The sequence below is a fragment of the Physeter macrocephalus genome, chromosome 11 (genome assembly GCF_002837175.3).
Source record: "Physeter macrocephalus isolate SW-GA chromosome 11, ASM283717v5, whole genome shotgun sequence".
Taxonomy (NCBI): Eukaryota; Metazoa; Chordata; class Mammalia; order Artiodactyla; family Physeteridae; genus Physeter; species Physeter macrocephalus.
The window spans coordinates 144,822,405-144,837,698 of NC_041224.1; the positions used below are offsets into that span (position 1 = coordinate 144,822,405).

General features: G+C 38.9%; 1 protein-coding gene across 3 annotated transcripts in view; it reads right to left on the reverse strand.

The window, feature by feature from the left end:
• The window catches only part of PPP2R5E (protein phosphatase 2 regulatory subunit B'epsilon), a 161,238-nt gene that overhangs the window by 20,576 nt on the left and 125,368 nt on the right, over positions 1-15,294 (reverse strand). For all 3 annotated transcript variants that reach the window (XM_024134440.3, XM_028495979.2, XM_024134439.3), the window contains exons 6-7: positions 649-779; positions 381-440 (exon numbers count right to left, since the gene is read on the reverse strand). In XM_024134440.3, coding sequence (XP_023990208.1) covers positions 381-440; positions 649-779 — 191 coding nt within the window. The remainder of the gene's footprint in view (positions 1-380; positions 441-648; positions 780-15,294) is intronic.

Sequence of the window (15,294 nt, forward strand, 5' to 3'; positions counted from 1 at the left end):
GGTACATGGACCTTTTGAAAATGGCAATCTTTCTAACTTATTATAAACTTACTTTCAAAAATTATGGCAGAGGAGAGGTAGCCTAGAAACGACACTGACAAGAATAAGATGTTTTGGAGTAACTGGCCTGACTGCAATTAGATGAATAAAGAATAACTGTTAGCTCTTTCAGTCATTCCAAAAAAATAGCAATTCATAATTATGGAACAAGGGAAACACAAAACTGTGTCTTGTAGAGTCAGCTGGGAAACATGCTATAAGCACAGATGAGATCCGATGTACATACAAGCAAGGGATTTGGGGTAGCATTTCCCTGTGCCACCTGAACCTGTCACAACGACATTCACCTGAGATTAGCAATTAGATAAAAATGTGCTTACCTTCCTAATATTTCCAGCAGTTCAGCTACACCATTGAAGTGTTCTGTTTCATAAACAAACCTAAAAAGAGAGAGAAAAGAAGAGGGGAGGGGAGGGGAGGAGAGGAGAGAAAAGAAAAAGAAAAAGAAAAAGAAAAAGAAAAAGAAAAAGAAAAAGAAAAAGAAAAAGAAAAAAAGTCAGTACACTATGGTCAAATATTTGAGGTTTACTTAATACTTCTATAAAACCACCAACTTTGCTTCTCCTTCTCCCCCCACCCTCCACTTACCTTAGAAAAATATTGTTAATCTGTTTTCGGATAAATGCTCTAAGACCAAGAAACTTGCCATAAATTCTGTGTAAGACTGTTTTTAAGTAGTCCCGTTCCCGTGGGTCTTCGCTGTCAAACAGCTCCAAAAGCTGTTGTAAATAAAAGACAGTGTAGCTGTCAAAAGCAGTTTCAGAAAAGGATTTAGGAATTCTGCCACTCATTATTTAAAATCCCTTCCTTCCTTCCTTTCTCCCTCCCTCCCTCCCTCCCTTCCTTTCTCCCTCCCTCCCTCCTTCCTTCCTTCCTCAAAAAACTATTGAAAATCTATTATGTGCCAGGCACAGTGCTAGTCTTTGGGAATACAGTGATAAATAAGTCAGACAAGGGTAGCTTATACTCTAGAGAAGATATACACAATAATAAAAATCATAACAATCATCATAATAATAGGAACACATATACAGAACTTAGTGTGATCATCAAGCAATTTTCTAAGCAATCTACTTATATTAATACTCCCTATGAGGTAGTCTTACTCCCATTTTTCAGAAGAGGAAATTGGGGCACAGAGATGCTAAGTAACTTGCCCATGGTCTCAAGCAGTAGAGCTGGGATTTGAACCCAAGCAGTTGAGACCCTGGAGTCCATTACCTCAATCACCGCAATTCTATACAATAAGCCATCTACTGAGCTTATGTTCCAAACATATAGTTAAGCTTTCAGCTCTGCCAGAGCATTCAAGTAAATTTAGATAACCCACATCAAAGCAAACATCAGAGTTCCCAACAATACTGGCAATGTTCTCTTTCTAGATCCTGGCTCTTATTCCATGGGTGTGTTCACCACTGAGGTAAACACTTACGATTTCCATATGCATGTTACACATGAGTAACATTATTTTTAAGTTCCCAATCATTTGTAATCTAAAGGCAATAACTGAATCCTGATAAGATCACATCTTATCAGAATTGAAAACATATGTCAACACAAAAACTTGTACATGAATGTTCACTGCAGCATGATTCATAATAGCCAAAAAGTGGAAATAACCCAAATGCCCATCAACTGCTGCAAAGTGTGCTTGCAGTGGAATATTATTCAGCCATAAAAAGGAATGAAGTACAAAAATATGTTACCACATGGATGAACCTCTCAAACATCATGTCAGGCGAAAGAAGCCAGACACAAAAAGGCCACATATTGTATGATTACATTTATAGGAAATATCCAGAATAGGCAAATCCATAGAGACAGAAAGCAGAATGAGGAGTGACTGCTAATGAGTATGGTGTGTCTTTGGGAAATGATAAAAAGTGTTCTGCAATTATATAACAGTGATGGTTACACAACTCTGTGGAATATATTAAAAAACATCAAATTGTAAACTTTAAAAGGCTGAATTTGATGGTATATGAATTATATCTCAATAAGGCTGCTATTTTTTTTTTTTAAACAATAGTGGGCAGATTCCTCTAGCTGAAGAACAAACTTGGAGACTGGTTTGAATTTTACTGAGTTCTTCATACCTTCATTACCACTGCAATAAAACAAAACTCATAGTTCTAATGTTGACTTCATAGCAAAACATTTCAAGAGCATATAGATAGCATCCAAATGAAGAGACTACCCTAATTACCAAAAAAAGCTATCAAGACAGACTAAAGCATGATTTCAGGTGATTAACACTGAGGCTGAGACCGACAGCAGAAGAACTCAGTGGGCAGTAATCAAATTAATCATCTACTTTGGTGCTTTTCTTTGAACAAAAGACAGAGTTACAGACAAAAAAAAAAAATCCCTTTACATAATGGCAGAAAGCACAAACTGAAGAATAGTCTTCAAAACTGGGCAGTGAGACAGACAAAATTTTTGACTGTACAATGTCATGCATCCATTCAAAAAATGCATATTTCAAATGAGTATGTCGCCAGTCACTGGGCAAGGTGTCAGGGATACAATGATGAGCAACACTGCTTTTACAGAGCCTAACGCAATGAGGCATACAGGGAAATAAGCAGCATGGTAAGTGGCTCAGGATACTATATAAATACATAGCAGACACATCTACTCTATTTGGGAGAAGTGGAGTGATCAGGGAAGGCTGCTATAGGAAGTGACATCCATGAAGAAATTAGGAGTTAGAGATGAAGGAAGTGTTCAGGGCAGATTCAATAACACATACCTTCACCAGCAGCCTATCTAAACAGAAGATGTGGTTAAAATACCTGCCATCTCTCTGCCTACTTTGTCATGCAATCAATCAACCAGTCAATCTCTGCACGCACCAGGGATTGTCCTCTTTGCTGCGCGCATGCACGCGTGCACATACACACGAACAAACTTGGAGTCCACAGGAAAACAATGAGCAAGTCAAGTACACATTTCAACAAGAAACGGTCTAAGAAAGAAAGATGTGAACGCTATGGGCAAAAAAGGCCCCACCGGCTCAGTATCTCTTACCTAATGCCTGCATAAAATGACAGAAGATTTCTAACCTACTCATTCCATTACTTGTTAATAGAAATAATTAACCTTTGAGTTCTATTTTTTTAGTTGGTTTCTATTTTCAAGTGTCGTAAAAGGGCTTAATGAGTAATTTGCAACTAACTAGGAAAAGGTTTGAGGGGGTGTACTTTTAGCAAAACTTGAATCAACCATGCTTATGTACTGTTAATCTTTAAGAGTTTAATGAACACATAATAATTAAACAAAAATTATTTAACTAATGTTTCCATTAGGCCCTCAAAGAAAATGTATTACCAGGCACCTAACCTGAGTGAGTTTTAAAGCCATAAATATTATATATTCTATGTTCTTTGAGAAAGATGAATTGCAGTAGATAAACTACTTTTCTGCTGCTCTACAGAACACACTCTTGATGATTTCATGATGTATGAGACAAAAGAAAAGGTAAAACAGTGCATAGGCCCAAAAAGAGGAGAGAGTGGGATAAGCTCTAATTTCCAAAACAAAGTAATATTTGTGTGCTTAGTCATATATACACTTCAAACACTCCCCACAAAAAAAAAGCAATGAAAAATATAATCCAGTATCTGTAAATGCCTAGGTAGACTATGCTCCCCCTACAATGTAACAGGCAACTTGTTGTCAAAGAAGCGAAGCTGGAGTTTCCAGGGTGATTACAGAGCAAAGACAGACCTGTCAACATGCTGTCTCCTAGTTTACAAAATCAGCCTTCCTGAAGCTAACAATCAGAGATGAACTGCCTAGTGATTTAGCCAAAGAACCTCCCCTGAACCTCATAATAAATCTACAGTGAAATTAAAAGGGCAAAATGAAAAGGTAGTTAGGGTCTTTCAGTTAGACTTGGGGGATTGAACCTCTCTCCTCTTGAACACTCCCTGAAGTGAGCGTAAAAAGAATAAAAATGGAAAAAAATCCATGGGGCAGAGAGGATTGGAGAGCAGATTAGACAAATTTGCACATCTCTCAAAGATGGAAAGTAGATGGCAAGGGGTAACTATCTTAGGTTTCCTCTTTCTCCACTCTGCTAAATGTTCTTCCATTCTGCCAGCAGGGAGGGACACCAACAAGAAGCAAGCCAATTCACACCAGAGAACCCTTAAAAGGCGTAAGAATTGAAGGCACCAGATATATTTGATGTCAAGGGTGTGAGGAGCTAAAAGCAGGAGAACTGATTGAAAGCTTGGAGAAAGAGTAACAAGACCTCCCAGATCCTCTGTCCCATGCATGCAGTGTACTGAAGATTTAAAATCAAGGACTGGAGGGAATAAATGAGTAAGTCTCTAGTCTTGGGGACATCAGATATAGCTAAAGTAAAACAGTTATTGAAAATAATGGGATTTAATAAAATTCTGCATGCTGAAGAACATGACCTTTGCCAGGCCCTTCCCCGACTAAGCTCTCAATTCTGACTGAGGCAGGAGATTAGACGGTCCCTTTTGGGGGAAACTGACAGCCTCAAGAGGAAAACACCTGCAATATACTAATATTTGAAAGTTTCTCAATGAAACGGCAAGGCATCTGCCTAATGTGCCAAGTGTCTCCCACTTATGCGTACACACACACACATACACACACACTCACACTCACAGACACAGGTTCTAGGAGGCTTTTTTTGGACTAACATATAACTATGAATATTGTCAAAGATCACCAAACACTCTAACATAAAAGATAGAGACCAAAACAAACCATCATAAAGAACTCAGAGGAAATAGCCATAGCGCAGGAGCAGAAAAAAACTGCAAAAAAAGAACCTATAACATCCCCAGAAATAAACAAATCTACTAGATACTTGAAACAAAATCAGAATGCTATTACAGATGAATATTCAGAAAATAAAATAGAGCTTTTGGAAATTCAAGATGTAACAGAAATAAAAGTTTCAGAAGGACTGGCGCAGTAAAATGAGCAAATCTATGCTGAAAGTATAACCAAACGATGAAGATTGTAACAGAAGAAAGAAGATAAGAAAACTAAAGGATCAATCCAAAAGGTCCAACACATGACTAACAGACATTTTAAATGGGTACAGAGACAGAAAAACAGAGAAAATAAAGAGAAGGAAATTATCTGAGAAATAATTCAATGTAATTTTCCAGGAAAAAAGGACATGAGTACATGAGTTTCAATATAGATGAGGGCCATTATGTCCTCTGCACAATAAATGAACAAAGACTCACAACAAAGCACAACACTCTGAAGTTTCCGGACATTGTGGACAAAGAGTAGATCACAAAAGCTTACAGAGAAAACAGGTCACTATAAAGGATAAGGAATTCAGCTGGCACAGGCCTTCTCAACACCAACACTGAAAGCTAGAAGACAATAGAGCAATTCCTTAAAACTGCTGAGGGAGGATGGGCTCCAACCTAGAAATCCAAACCTAGCCAAAACATCAATCAAGTATGTGGGTAGAATAAAGCCATTTTCAGAGAAGCAGGGCTCAAAAAATTTACATCCCATTCATGCTTTCTTAGGAAGCACTTAGAGTATGTATCCCACCAAAACGAAAGAGAGGAAACCAAGGAAATAAAGACATGGTCCAGAAAAGGTAAGTCCCAGGATGGCCACTGCAGATACAGCCTAGAGAAAGCAACCAGTGGTAACTAGAGCAGGATGACTGCAGCTCCAGAAAAAAGGCCTCCAAGAGAAAAATAAAAAAGACTAGTTATCAGCGTGGGCCAGACTGGGAAGAGTTGTATGGTGCTCTCAGAGAACTAAGGGATGAACTAATGATGACTACATAAGAAAGCAAGAAAGTGAAAAATAAGGCAACTACTAATTCTAGGGGTTAAAAAAAAAAAAGCCCTACAAGAAAAGAAATGTAATTATAGCATAATGTGTGCCTTGGCTCTGAACAACATATATACATTCATACTCATGCAAACACTACAATTGGATTGAATTAAATTTTGTGACATAACTGCATTGGAAAGACATAAAGGAGGGAGATATAGAGGGAGACATGTAATGGCTTATAGTAGGAACAGATGAAAAAAATCAATAAACGGCAGTAAGAGTGCTATTTAGAAGTATGGAGATACATATGAGGAAACAGCTAGAAGACTTAAATGTGGTTACCTATAGGGAATGAGACTCTGGGTTGGGGAAGGATCAGGCAGGGCTTGCTATTTTTCTTTATAAACCATACGAGCAAAAGACTTGAAACAAAAAGCCCCATTATCCTCTTCTACATAAAGAAGCAACTGCCCAGCACTATTTCATGTAAAGAAAGAGTAAATAATCAATGAAATTAGTATTCTCAATGTTTTAAACCAAACTAAAATCAGATCTCTACATGTCTGGCTTTGTTTTTCACTTAAGCTACTCTGCTAGGTGAAAAAAAATTACCTTCCTAATACCTTCACCTCGATCAAGTAATAAAGCACCTGGAGAAAATAGCCCAGAACCAAGAAAGAAGAGCCAGCAGCAGCCTGACTCCCATGAATCATAACAACTCAAGAGGACCAACAGGGGCTTCCCTGGTGGCGCAATGGTTGAGAGTCCGCCTGCCGATGCAGGGGACACGGGTTCGTGTCCCGGTCCGGGAAGATCCCACATGCCGTGGAGCAGCTGGGCCCGTGAGCCATGGCTGCTGAGCCTGCGCGTCCGGAGCCTGTACTCCGCAACAGGAGAGGCCACCACAGTGAGAGGCCGGCGTACCAAAAAAAAAAAAAAGAGGACCGACATATGAAATGAACTGACCTGTGGGCAACCACTGAGCAAGCACAGCATGGACAAGGGATCAAAAGGTTGCACATTATAAGCTTCTAGCAATTCTGACTTCAGGACCTCTATAACTCAGTATAAAAATTTCAAAGGTGTCAGTCATACAAACATGAACAACTGCCAAGTCGCAGGCTTTTATTTCTCTCCTAATTTCAGCATTTTTCCTACAAAGTAGAGAAGTCCATTCTATTCTCCCTCAAGCATTTATTCCAACCGATTCAAGAAAACACTGCGATTTAAAATTTTAATTTGGTCAGCATTTCAAGAAAGAGTTGTTATGGTACATAATGATGCACTTAGTGGGATACAGGCAGGGACTAGCTACATAATTTGTGGGCCCAGCGCAAAACGAAAAAGTACTGCTCCTTGTTCAAAAAATACTAAGAATTTCAAGACAGCAACAGCAAAGCATTAAACCATGAACAAGGTCCTTCTAAGCACAGGGCCCTCCGCCCCTGCACGAGCTGCTTGCCTACCAAGCTGGCTCTGGATGCAGAAGTCAGAACAGTACAGCCCTTTTTTAAGGTTTTTGAGTTATAGGTTGGACAGGATGGGATGGGGCAATTTATTGTTAACTGGTAATGTCTACCTGATAAAATTCCTGGTAGAAATAAACTCTCTAAAGTTTTATTTGCTATAGACTCTGAGAGAGAAATGTAAGCATTTTGACATATTCAAGGAACTTGTTTGGAAAATAGTTCTTTGTATTAGAGCTGAGATTCAAGGCCTCGTGAATTTTATTTCAGTTAAGAACCTAACATTTTTTCATGGGTTGGTTTTGTGTCATGTCCAATTTGTCTTCAGTTTTTAAAACACAATAACAAAAGGTCACTTTTAAGGACAGGCTGGATGATTTGCATAATTTGCATGATAATTACAGTACCTTTCAGCTAAATACAACCACAAATGTGAAGTAAAAATTACTAACTAGCCGTCTCCAGCAGTACATATGTTTATGGAGATACTTGAATAGTACATCTCTTAGCAACCACTGACTACTTTTCAGACTTGCAGAGTGGTTGAAAGCAGTCTTTAGAGATATGCTACTAAACTCTTACCACGACAATTCACCCAGTGACATAATTCAAGGTTTGGCAATTCATTTTTGGTCTTGGGTGAGGTAAGTGTCATAAAGAAACCATTTTCCCAACCACCCTAATGCAGATGAAAATTATCTTTACTGGGAATAGACAAGGTTGTTTCCAAAGCCTAGGCAAGCCAACACACTTATAGCTAAGTTACCTAAGTCTAAAATCAACATTACTATGGACACAAGGGCACTATTTAATCAATCTTTGATAAGTCTCTGACAGCTTCCTTATGTAAAGACTTAGATTAAGTACATAAGAAATGCTAAAGGTTATGTAAATCTAGATTTAACAAAAATTACTACAAAATTTAAACAAACTAGTCCATTCTGAAAGAAAAAAGAGCAAACCCTTCAAAGGTACAAGTCACTGACGATTTTGACTGGCCCATACAAAAATCTAGATTTCCAGGTTCTCTTAAAAAAATCAGAAGAATCTAGCAACACTTGGCCCACTTAGCAATCAGCCAAGAGTTAACAGGAACAGATTGGCAGCAGGGTCCAAGCTCTCTAGGTCACCACTGATCAACTCCTTTCTGTTACACCCAGACTACTTCATAATGTATCACTTGTCTGGCCTCTGTAAAGATTTGAATGCGCTTTCCCTGGTTCTTACACACTAAAAAGTACATGCTCCTGGCGCTAATTAAACATTTACTTCTAACACTGATTGGAAGAAATCAGTTGGTGAAGTGGAACTGATGAGAATTCAAGAACAAGAGACCATATTTAACATCTTTTAAAATCCCAACAGCCCACGAAGAACCATATAAGCAGAGTCCAAAGGGTTTTTTGATTGTTTAGAATGGTAAAAGTTAGATTTCAAAAAATTGATAACATGTTCGGTAAGACATGACAGACTAACATCATGTAACTTCCTGGATTGGGGCTGTTCTAGAAAATAATGGTAAAGAAAGTTTTAAAAACAAGAACTGATCCTAATAAAAATAGTAGTGACAGCAGCAGTGTAACATTTACTGAACAGTTACTATTAGCAGGAATTGTTCTTAGTGCTTACATATGTATACACTTATTAAATTTGCACAAGAGCCTTACAACATAATTACTATCATATAATGGATATTTTGCATCTACTTTCCAGATGAGGAAACTGAGGCATACAGCAGTTATATAACTTGCCCAAGGTCATGCACTAAAAAATGGTAGAGTCTGAATCCAAACCAGTCTATACACTTAACCTCTAATCTATATTGCTTCCTACTGAGGAATTAAAGCGAGAGGTATTGAAAGAGGCCCTTGAGGCAACAAAGGAAGCTTGCCACCGAGCTTCAGACTTTAAAAGGACATGCACAAATGATAAAAGGAAGGAAATACAAAAAAATGTTAAGTATAAAAGAATGGCATAGTCTTATAAAAAATAGTCTTAGGAAGATTAATGCACAGAATCAGCTGAGTTTTACAAAAAATGCAAGGCAACAAAATGAGAATGTAGCTGTAATTGAAATATTTTGACTATTCTTATTGATTATAACATACACGTTCACTATTTTTTAAATGCAAAAAATAGAAATTAGAAAGTAAAGATCATCACACATAATCTTACACCCCACCAGACAATTAATAAAAACGTGGTATATCTCCTTCCAAAATTTTTAGTGCAGAGACAAACATTCCTTTTCCCTAAAATAAGACTCAGGTTCAAAATATCATACTGTTCCATAACGTGCATGTTTCACTTAAAAACAGATCATGTGTAGCTCTATCTCATTCTTTTTATAGACTGACGAATATTTCATTAAATGAATGTCCACAGTTTATTCAACCAACCCCTACTGAAGAACTTTTAAATTGTTTCCAATTTTCTAATAATCATTAACAATGATACATTCAATATCCTTGTACATATTGCTTGGTGTACACATCTACTTCTCATGGAATTGCTCAGTCACAATCTGAGTCAATAGAATTCTATCAGATCTCCTCCTCAGAGCATTATACCAATTTAATATATATGTATGTAGGTAGGTATCTATCTTATCTATTTATTCATATATTTTTTATGAGTTTTATAGCATAGTAAAAAGGGTGTTTTCCACCCAAGCCTCTACTATGTTCCAGTCTCCTGTACCCATACCATGCTGTTTTAATTAATGTACCTTTACAGTATGTTTTAATGTCTCATAAAGTATCACTATTTTCTTTTTCAAAAACTTTTTATTTCATGAACTCTGAAATTTTCAAATAGAGAAACTACTGAAATTTTAATTAGAATTGCACTAAATGTACAGATTAATTTGGAGAGTCTATGGGCATTTTTATGATGGCAAGTCTTCCCACCTAGGATTACATTATATTTCTGCATTCATTCAAGCTTTCTTTGCAAAATTTTTATTGTAAGTTTCACATAAATTTTAAATTTTTGTTTCAAAAGGTGGAAGTTTTAAAACTAATATTGGAATCAAGAAAAGTAAGACATCCTACCAATGTGGACAGGTAATATAATATGAGGATGTGAAAAGAGGAATTGATATTTAATGAGCAACTATTAGGCCCCATATATGCTACCAGCAGACATTTATACAAGTCATATTATTTTATCATCATAACAGCCTATTTTTTTGTAACTTATAAGAAAGACAACTGTTATTGTCATTTTACAGAAGAAAACACTGAGGCTCAGAATAGTCAATTATCTGCCCAAGTTTTCAGTACCTGTTTAAGACTGAAAGCAGGGAGCCTGTGTTTGTATCCATAGTGCCAATTCAATTAAGAAGATTTAACAGTTGTCAGTTTGGGGGTATATCTTATTTTACTGAACAGTATCTCACTTATTCTGTTATCCCCATGTCATGAATGAGGAAACTCGTGCTTGGTAGCAAGTGTATTAACTTGCTGAAAGTCACATTGCAAGTAAGCAGAAAAGCCAGGGTTTGAATGCAGTTTCTTCTTATCCCACAGCTCATATTCTTAGCTCCTAAAATATACTTAGAGTACATAGGGGAGTAAGGATTCCAATCCAGAGCCTTCTAAGTTTCTCTCCACTACATCCTGTTAAAATAGCCCAATTCTTATTTTGCTTTTGGGGATGCAGGAATCAGAGTCAGAACAGACTGTAAAGAATACAGCTAGCTGCTACAGAAAGTAAGTGTAAATCTTGTGGCTAGAATAAATTATGTCTTACTAAATAAAAGAGTTCTGAGTTGAAAACTCTTTTTGAGATCTTTGAGAATCCACAGAGAATAAGAAATCTGCTCAAAGAAAAGGAAGAAGGTGAATGTCATCCTGATTTGCAAAAGGGAAAAGTATGAGGGTTCCCATGGCACAAGAAAACCAGGCTAGGACCAGGTAGCACCCTGGGAGTCCATGTGGTAGAGAAAAAAGAGGGAAAACTGAGGGTGTGCAAAATGAATGAGTTGACTAGATGGTACAGACATACGAAGGACCTGCCAGCTCAAGGACAGTTAAGGCATGGTAGTCAGAGGAAGAGGACGGTAGGGTGGGATGGGGGATAACAGGATAGAATCTCAGCAATAACGCTCAAGTTCCAAAAGGCTCACCCATTGCCATCAGGTCTCAAGTCGGGACCAAAGCTCTTGAGGAAGGAAGCTTAGGAGAAGCAGGCAGGGGATTGAGTCCCCACTCCTAGGTGTTGGGGCAAACTTAGGGAAGGAAAAGGAATAGGAGGCCAACTTTACAGGTTACGAACATGAATGAACAGGGTAATTTGGAAGATGGCAGCTGATAGGCAACCAGAGCTTATCCCCAACATGAAAATTAGTGCACTGGTTAGTCACATGATTACATTCAAGTACCACCCAGTGGTGACATTAATTCCACCAATACCCTGCCTGATCCTTTCATAACTGATGCAGGCACTGAGGTGAGCCCTGGTCTAAAGGCTGAGTTCATCAACAGATCCAGCAGAGGGAAGATAAAGAAGGCAAAAAGTTGAAAAAATGAGGCAGGGACTGAAAACATAAAGCATACGTAGATGAGCTTCACTATTTACACTTTATTACTTGTCTCTCACAAAACTTGGGGACAGATGATCAATGCCATGATTTGCAAGTACTTAGGGCAACATTACCAGTAAACCAATAGTAGCCCCCAGAAGTTCACTAATGCCCCGTGGCAGACGAATGGCGTTCCTTTTTATTTCTTTTTCTTTTTATTTATTATTATTATTCTTTTCAGCCGTGCCCACAGCTTGAGGGATCTTAGTTCCCTGACCAGGGATTGAACCCGGGCCCTTGGCAGTGAGAGTGCAGAGTCCTAACCACTGGAGAGCCAGGGAATTCTGGCATTCCTTTTATGATAAAGTTCCAAGGCCCACGGAGGAGGGGAATGCTGTAAACATGAAGTTCTGGCTTCCACCATCACATCTGACGAAGTCTCTACACTCTCCTTATAAACAAAAATTTTAAATGTGAGGATGAGGACATCCTAGGGTAAATTTCTTTTTCTTTTTTTATTTAAGATACTTTTTTAAAAAAATTTATTTATTTATTTATTTAATTTTTGGCCACATTGGGTCTTCGTTGCTGCGCACAGGCTTTCTCTAGTTGCTGTGAGTCGGGGGGCTACTCTTCATTGTGCTGCACGGGCTTCTCATTGCGGTGGCTCCTCTTGTTGTGGAGCACGGGCTCTAGGTGCGCGGGCTTCAGTAGTTGTGGCACGTGGGCTCAGCAGTTGTGGCTCGTGGGCTCCAGAGTGCAGGCTCAGTAGTTGTGGTGCATGGGCTTAGTTGCTCCGCAGCATGTGAGATCCTCCTGGACCAGGGCTCGAACCCATGTTCCCTGCATTGGCAGGCAGATTCTTAACCACTGTGCCACCAGGGAAGCCCCCATCCTAGGGTAAATTTCTAACCGGCTCAAGGAGGGAATCCAAACACTGTTATTAGTGAATCTGTGCTAAAATAAATGTAAGTTGCTAAAGGCATGCCACAGGCTTCTATCCTGAGTCCTGGCTAGTTTAACAATTTTAATCAATGGCTTCAATGAGACCAATCGCTAGTAATCACAGATGTGATTGGAAGGCACAGTGAATAAGGTGGATGACAGAATCAAGATCCAGAAAGACTTCAGAAGGCTGGGGAGATAAGATATTCCATAGGAATACATGTCAGATCCTACACCTAGATAAAAAAGCAAACTGTAAAATGAACAAGGGAAAACGAAAACGGGTTTATGACAGCATGTGTAAAACTAAATTAGAAGTCAGTTAAGACCACAAGCTTATTAACCTAAGTTAGCAGTGTCATGGAACAGCAAGAAGAGCTAATGAGACTTCCCCTTTAAGAACCCTAGCATCGGGCTTCCCTGGTGGCGCAGTGGTTGAGAGTCCGCCTGCCGATGCAGGGGATGCAGGTTCGTGCCCCGGTCCGGGAAGATCCCACATGCCGCGGAGCGGCTGGGCCCGTGAGCCATGGCCGCTGAGCCTGCGCGTCCGGAGCCTGTGCTCCGCAACGGGAGATGCCACAACAGTGAGAGGCCTGCGTACTGCAAAAAAAAAAAAAAAAAAGAGCCCTAGCATCCAGACAAGGGAATGGAGACCCCCAACTCTAAGCTGCTCAGGGATTGACCAGGCTCAGGGCACTGTGTTCAGACATAGATGTCATCCTTGAAGACAAATGGACACATGTTGAAGACCAAAAACTGACAAATGAGACAGGGTTGACAGAACTAAGGACTCAGTCTAGAGCAGAGAACACACACTGACAGCTGGTAGGCTAGATCCAGAAGGCAGATGGCTTTAATTCATTCTGAACAGGATTTTAAAACTATCAGAAAATTTCACAAAAAAACTGAATTTGGGAGAAAATAATTTCTCTTGGAAAAAAAAAAACTGTCTGGCAATAACTGAAGAAAGAGGTATAGTCAAAGCTCCCTTCAGTAGGAGCTGGTCTGCCTCCTATTGTCTGACATCTGGCCACCAGACTATTATAAATGAGCCTATAGGCATTTGAGTTGTAACTGCTGTTTTAGAGAAAAAGAGGCAAGAGGTAAATACAAAAGCTGTGTTCTAAGACCTGAAAGGTTATGCCTGGGCTAGTGATATACTAAGGGACTCTTCTGAAGAAATAAGGCCAAAAGGTATCAGGTATAGGGAGATTCAACATAAAAAATAACTCTCTAACAAAAATGGAACAAACTACCTGAGTATGTGGCCCTTCCTCACTGAAAAAGGGCAAGAAGAGGTCACCCCTCATCAGTGTCTCAAAGAAAACTGATTCACAGCGTAAAGAACTAGAAGAGACAACCCAAAATGTCCCTTCCAAGTCTGGGTTTCTCTGTTGTTTTAATTTTAGGAGCTTTAACAGTACCCATCGACCATGGAGAGCGCACTGACTGGGCCCTTTGCAGGATTTACTGTTTCCATGTCAACTAAACACAGTGTCTACTGTTGAATCATTATCTGATCCTCTCGGGCACTTAAATTTACCAAAAATGTAAGAGAAACTTGTTTCTCATCAGTGTTGAGAGATGGGGGCTACTCCTGCGTTGAAGTCATTCCAAGTTATGGTAAAGGGAATCACAAGGAGGCATCATGGTTTAATGGACAGAAAACCAGAATAGGAAATGTGCTGGGGAAACCTGGATAACTTTTCTAGACCTCAGATTTATTCATCTATAAAATGGGCACAAAACTTAGCCATGTCTCCTCTAGATCGCTGTATAAATCAAATTAAATAATGCATGTAAAGGTGCTCTTGACAACTATACAGTGCTACAGAAATGCAAGGACTTTCCAATACAAACACAGACCTGTTATGTCTTGCTTTTGTTTTGCCTGAAAGGCATTTTACCTACTTGGGATAAGGGTCTGGATCAATCTATTTCCCGGTGATCCATGAATCTACTTATTTATCTACTACCCCTCTAGCTATATATCAAATCTCACTTTTCCAAGGCTTCTCAACCTAGTATGTCCAGAATTCTAAATGTATTAATTTAAGGAGGGGGAATGAGGTCATCACTGAGGTTATCAACCTTTATCCAAGTAAGGCATAGGAGATCAATTTTCTCCAAAGTAATACTTTAAATTTGAAGTTCTGCATATTGGCTCACTAGGAGATATTTATTCTTTTCCACATAAGGCATCTCATTAATCACTCAGAAAGGAGTTACAACAATCCATACATCAGCTGGCTCAGGTACGCATTTTTATAGATGAATGTTAACAAGAGCAAGGAGATACTACCTAAATATTCAGGGCCGTGAAAGTACCCAATTCCGGGGTAAAAATATATGATTTACAGTTATAAAATGTAGAATGACAAATCAAGAAAAGTACGTAGGTACCCTGAAAAGTTCCAAACAGGTAGGTGAGAGTTAATCTCTTCAAGGGAATCTTAAGGTGTTAAGCTGTCCTACTTCCTAGTTGTGAAAGCTCACCAGTAC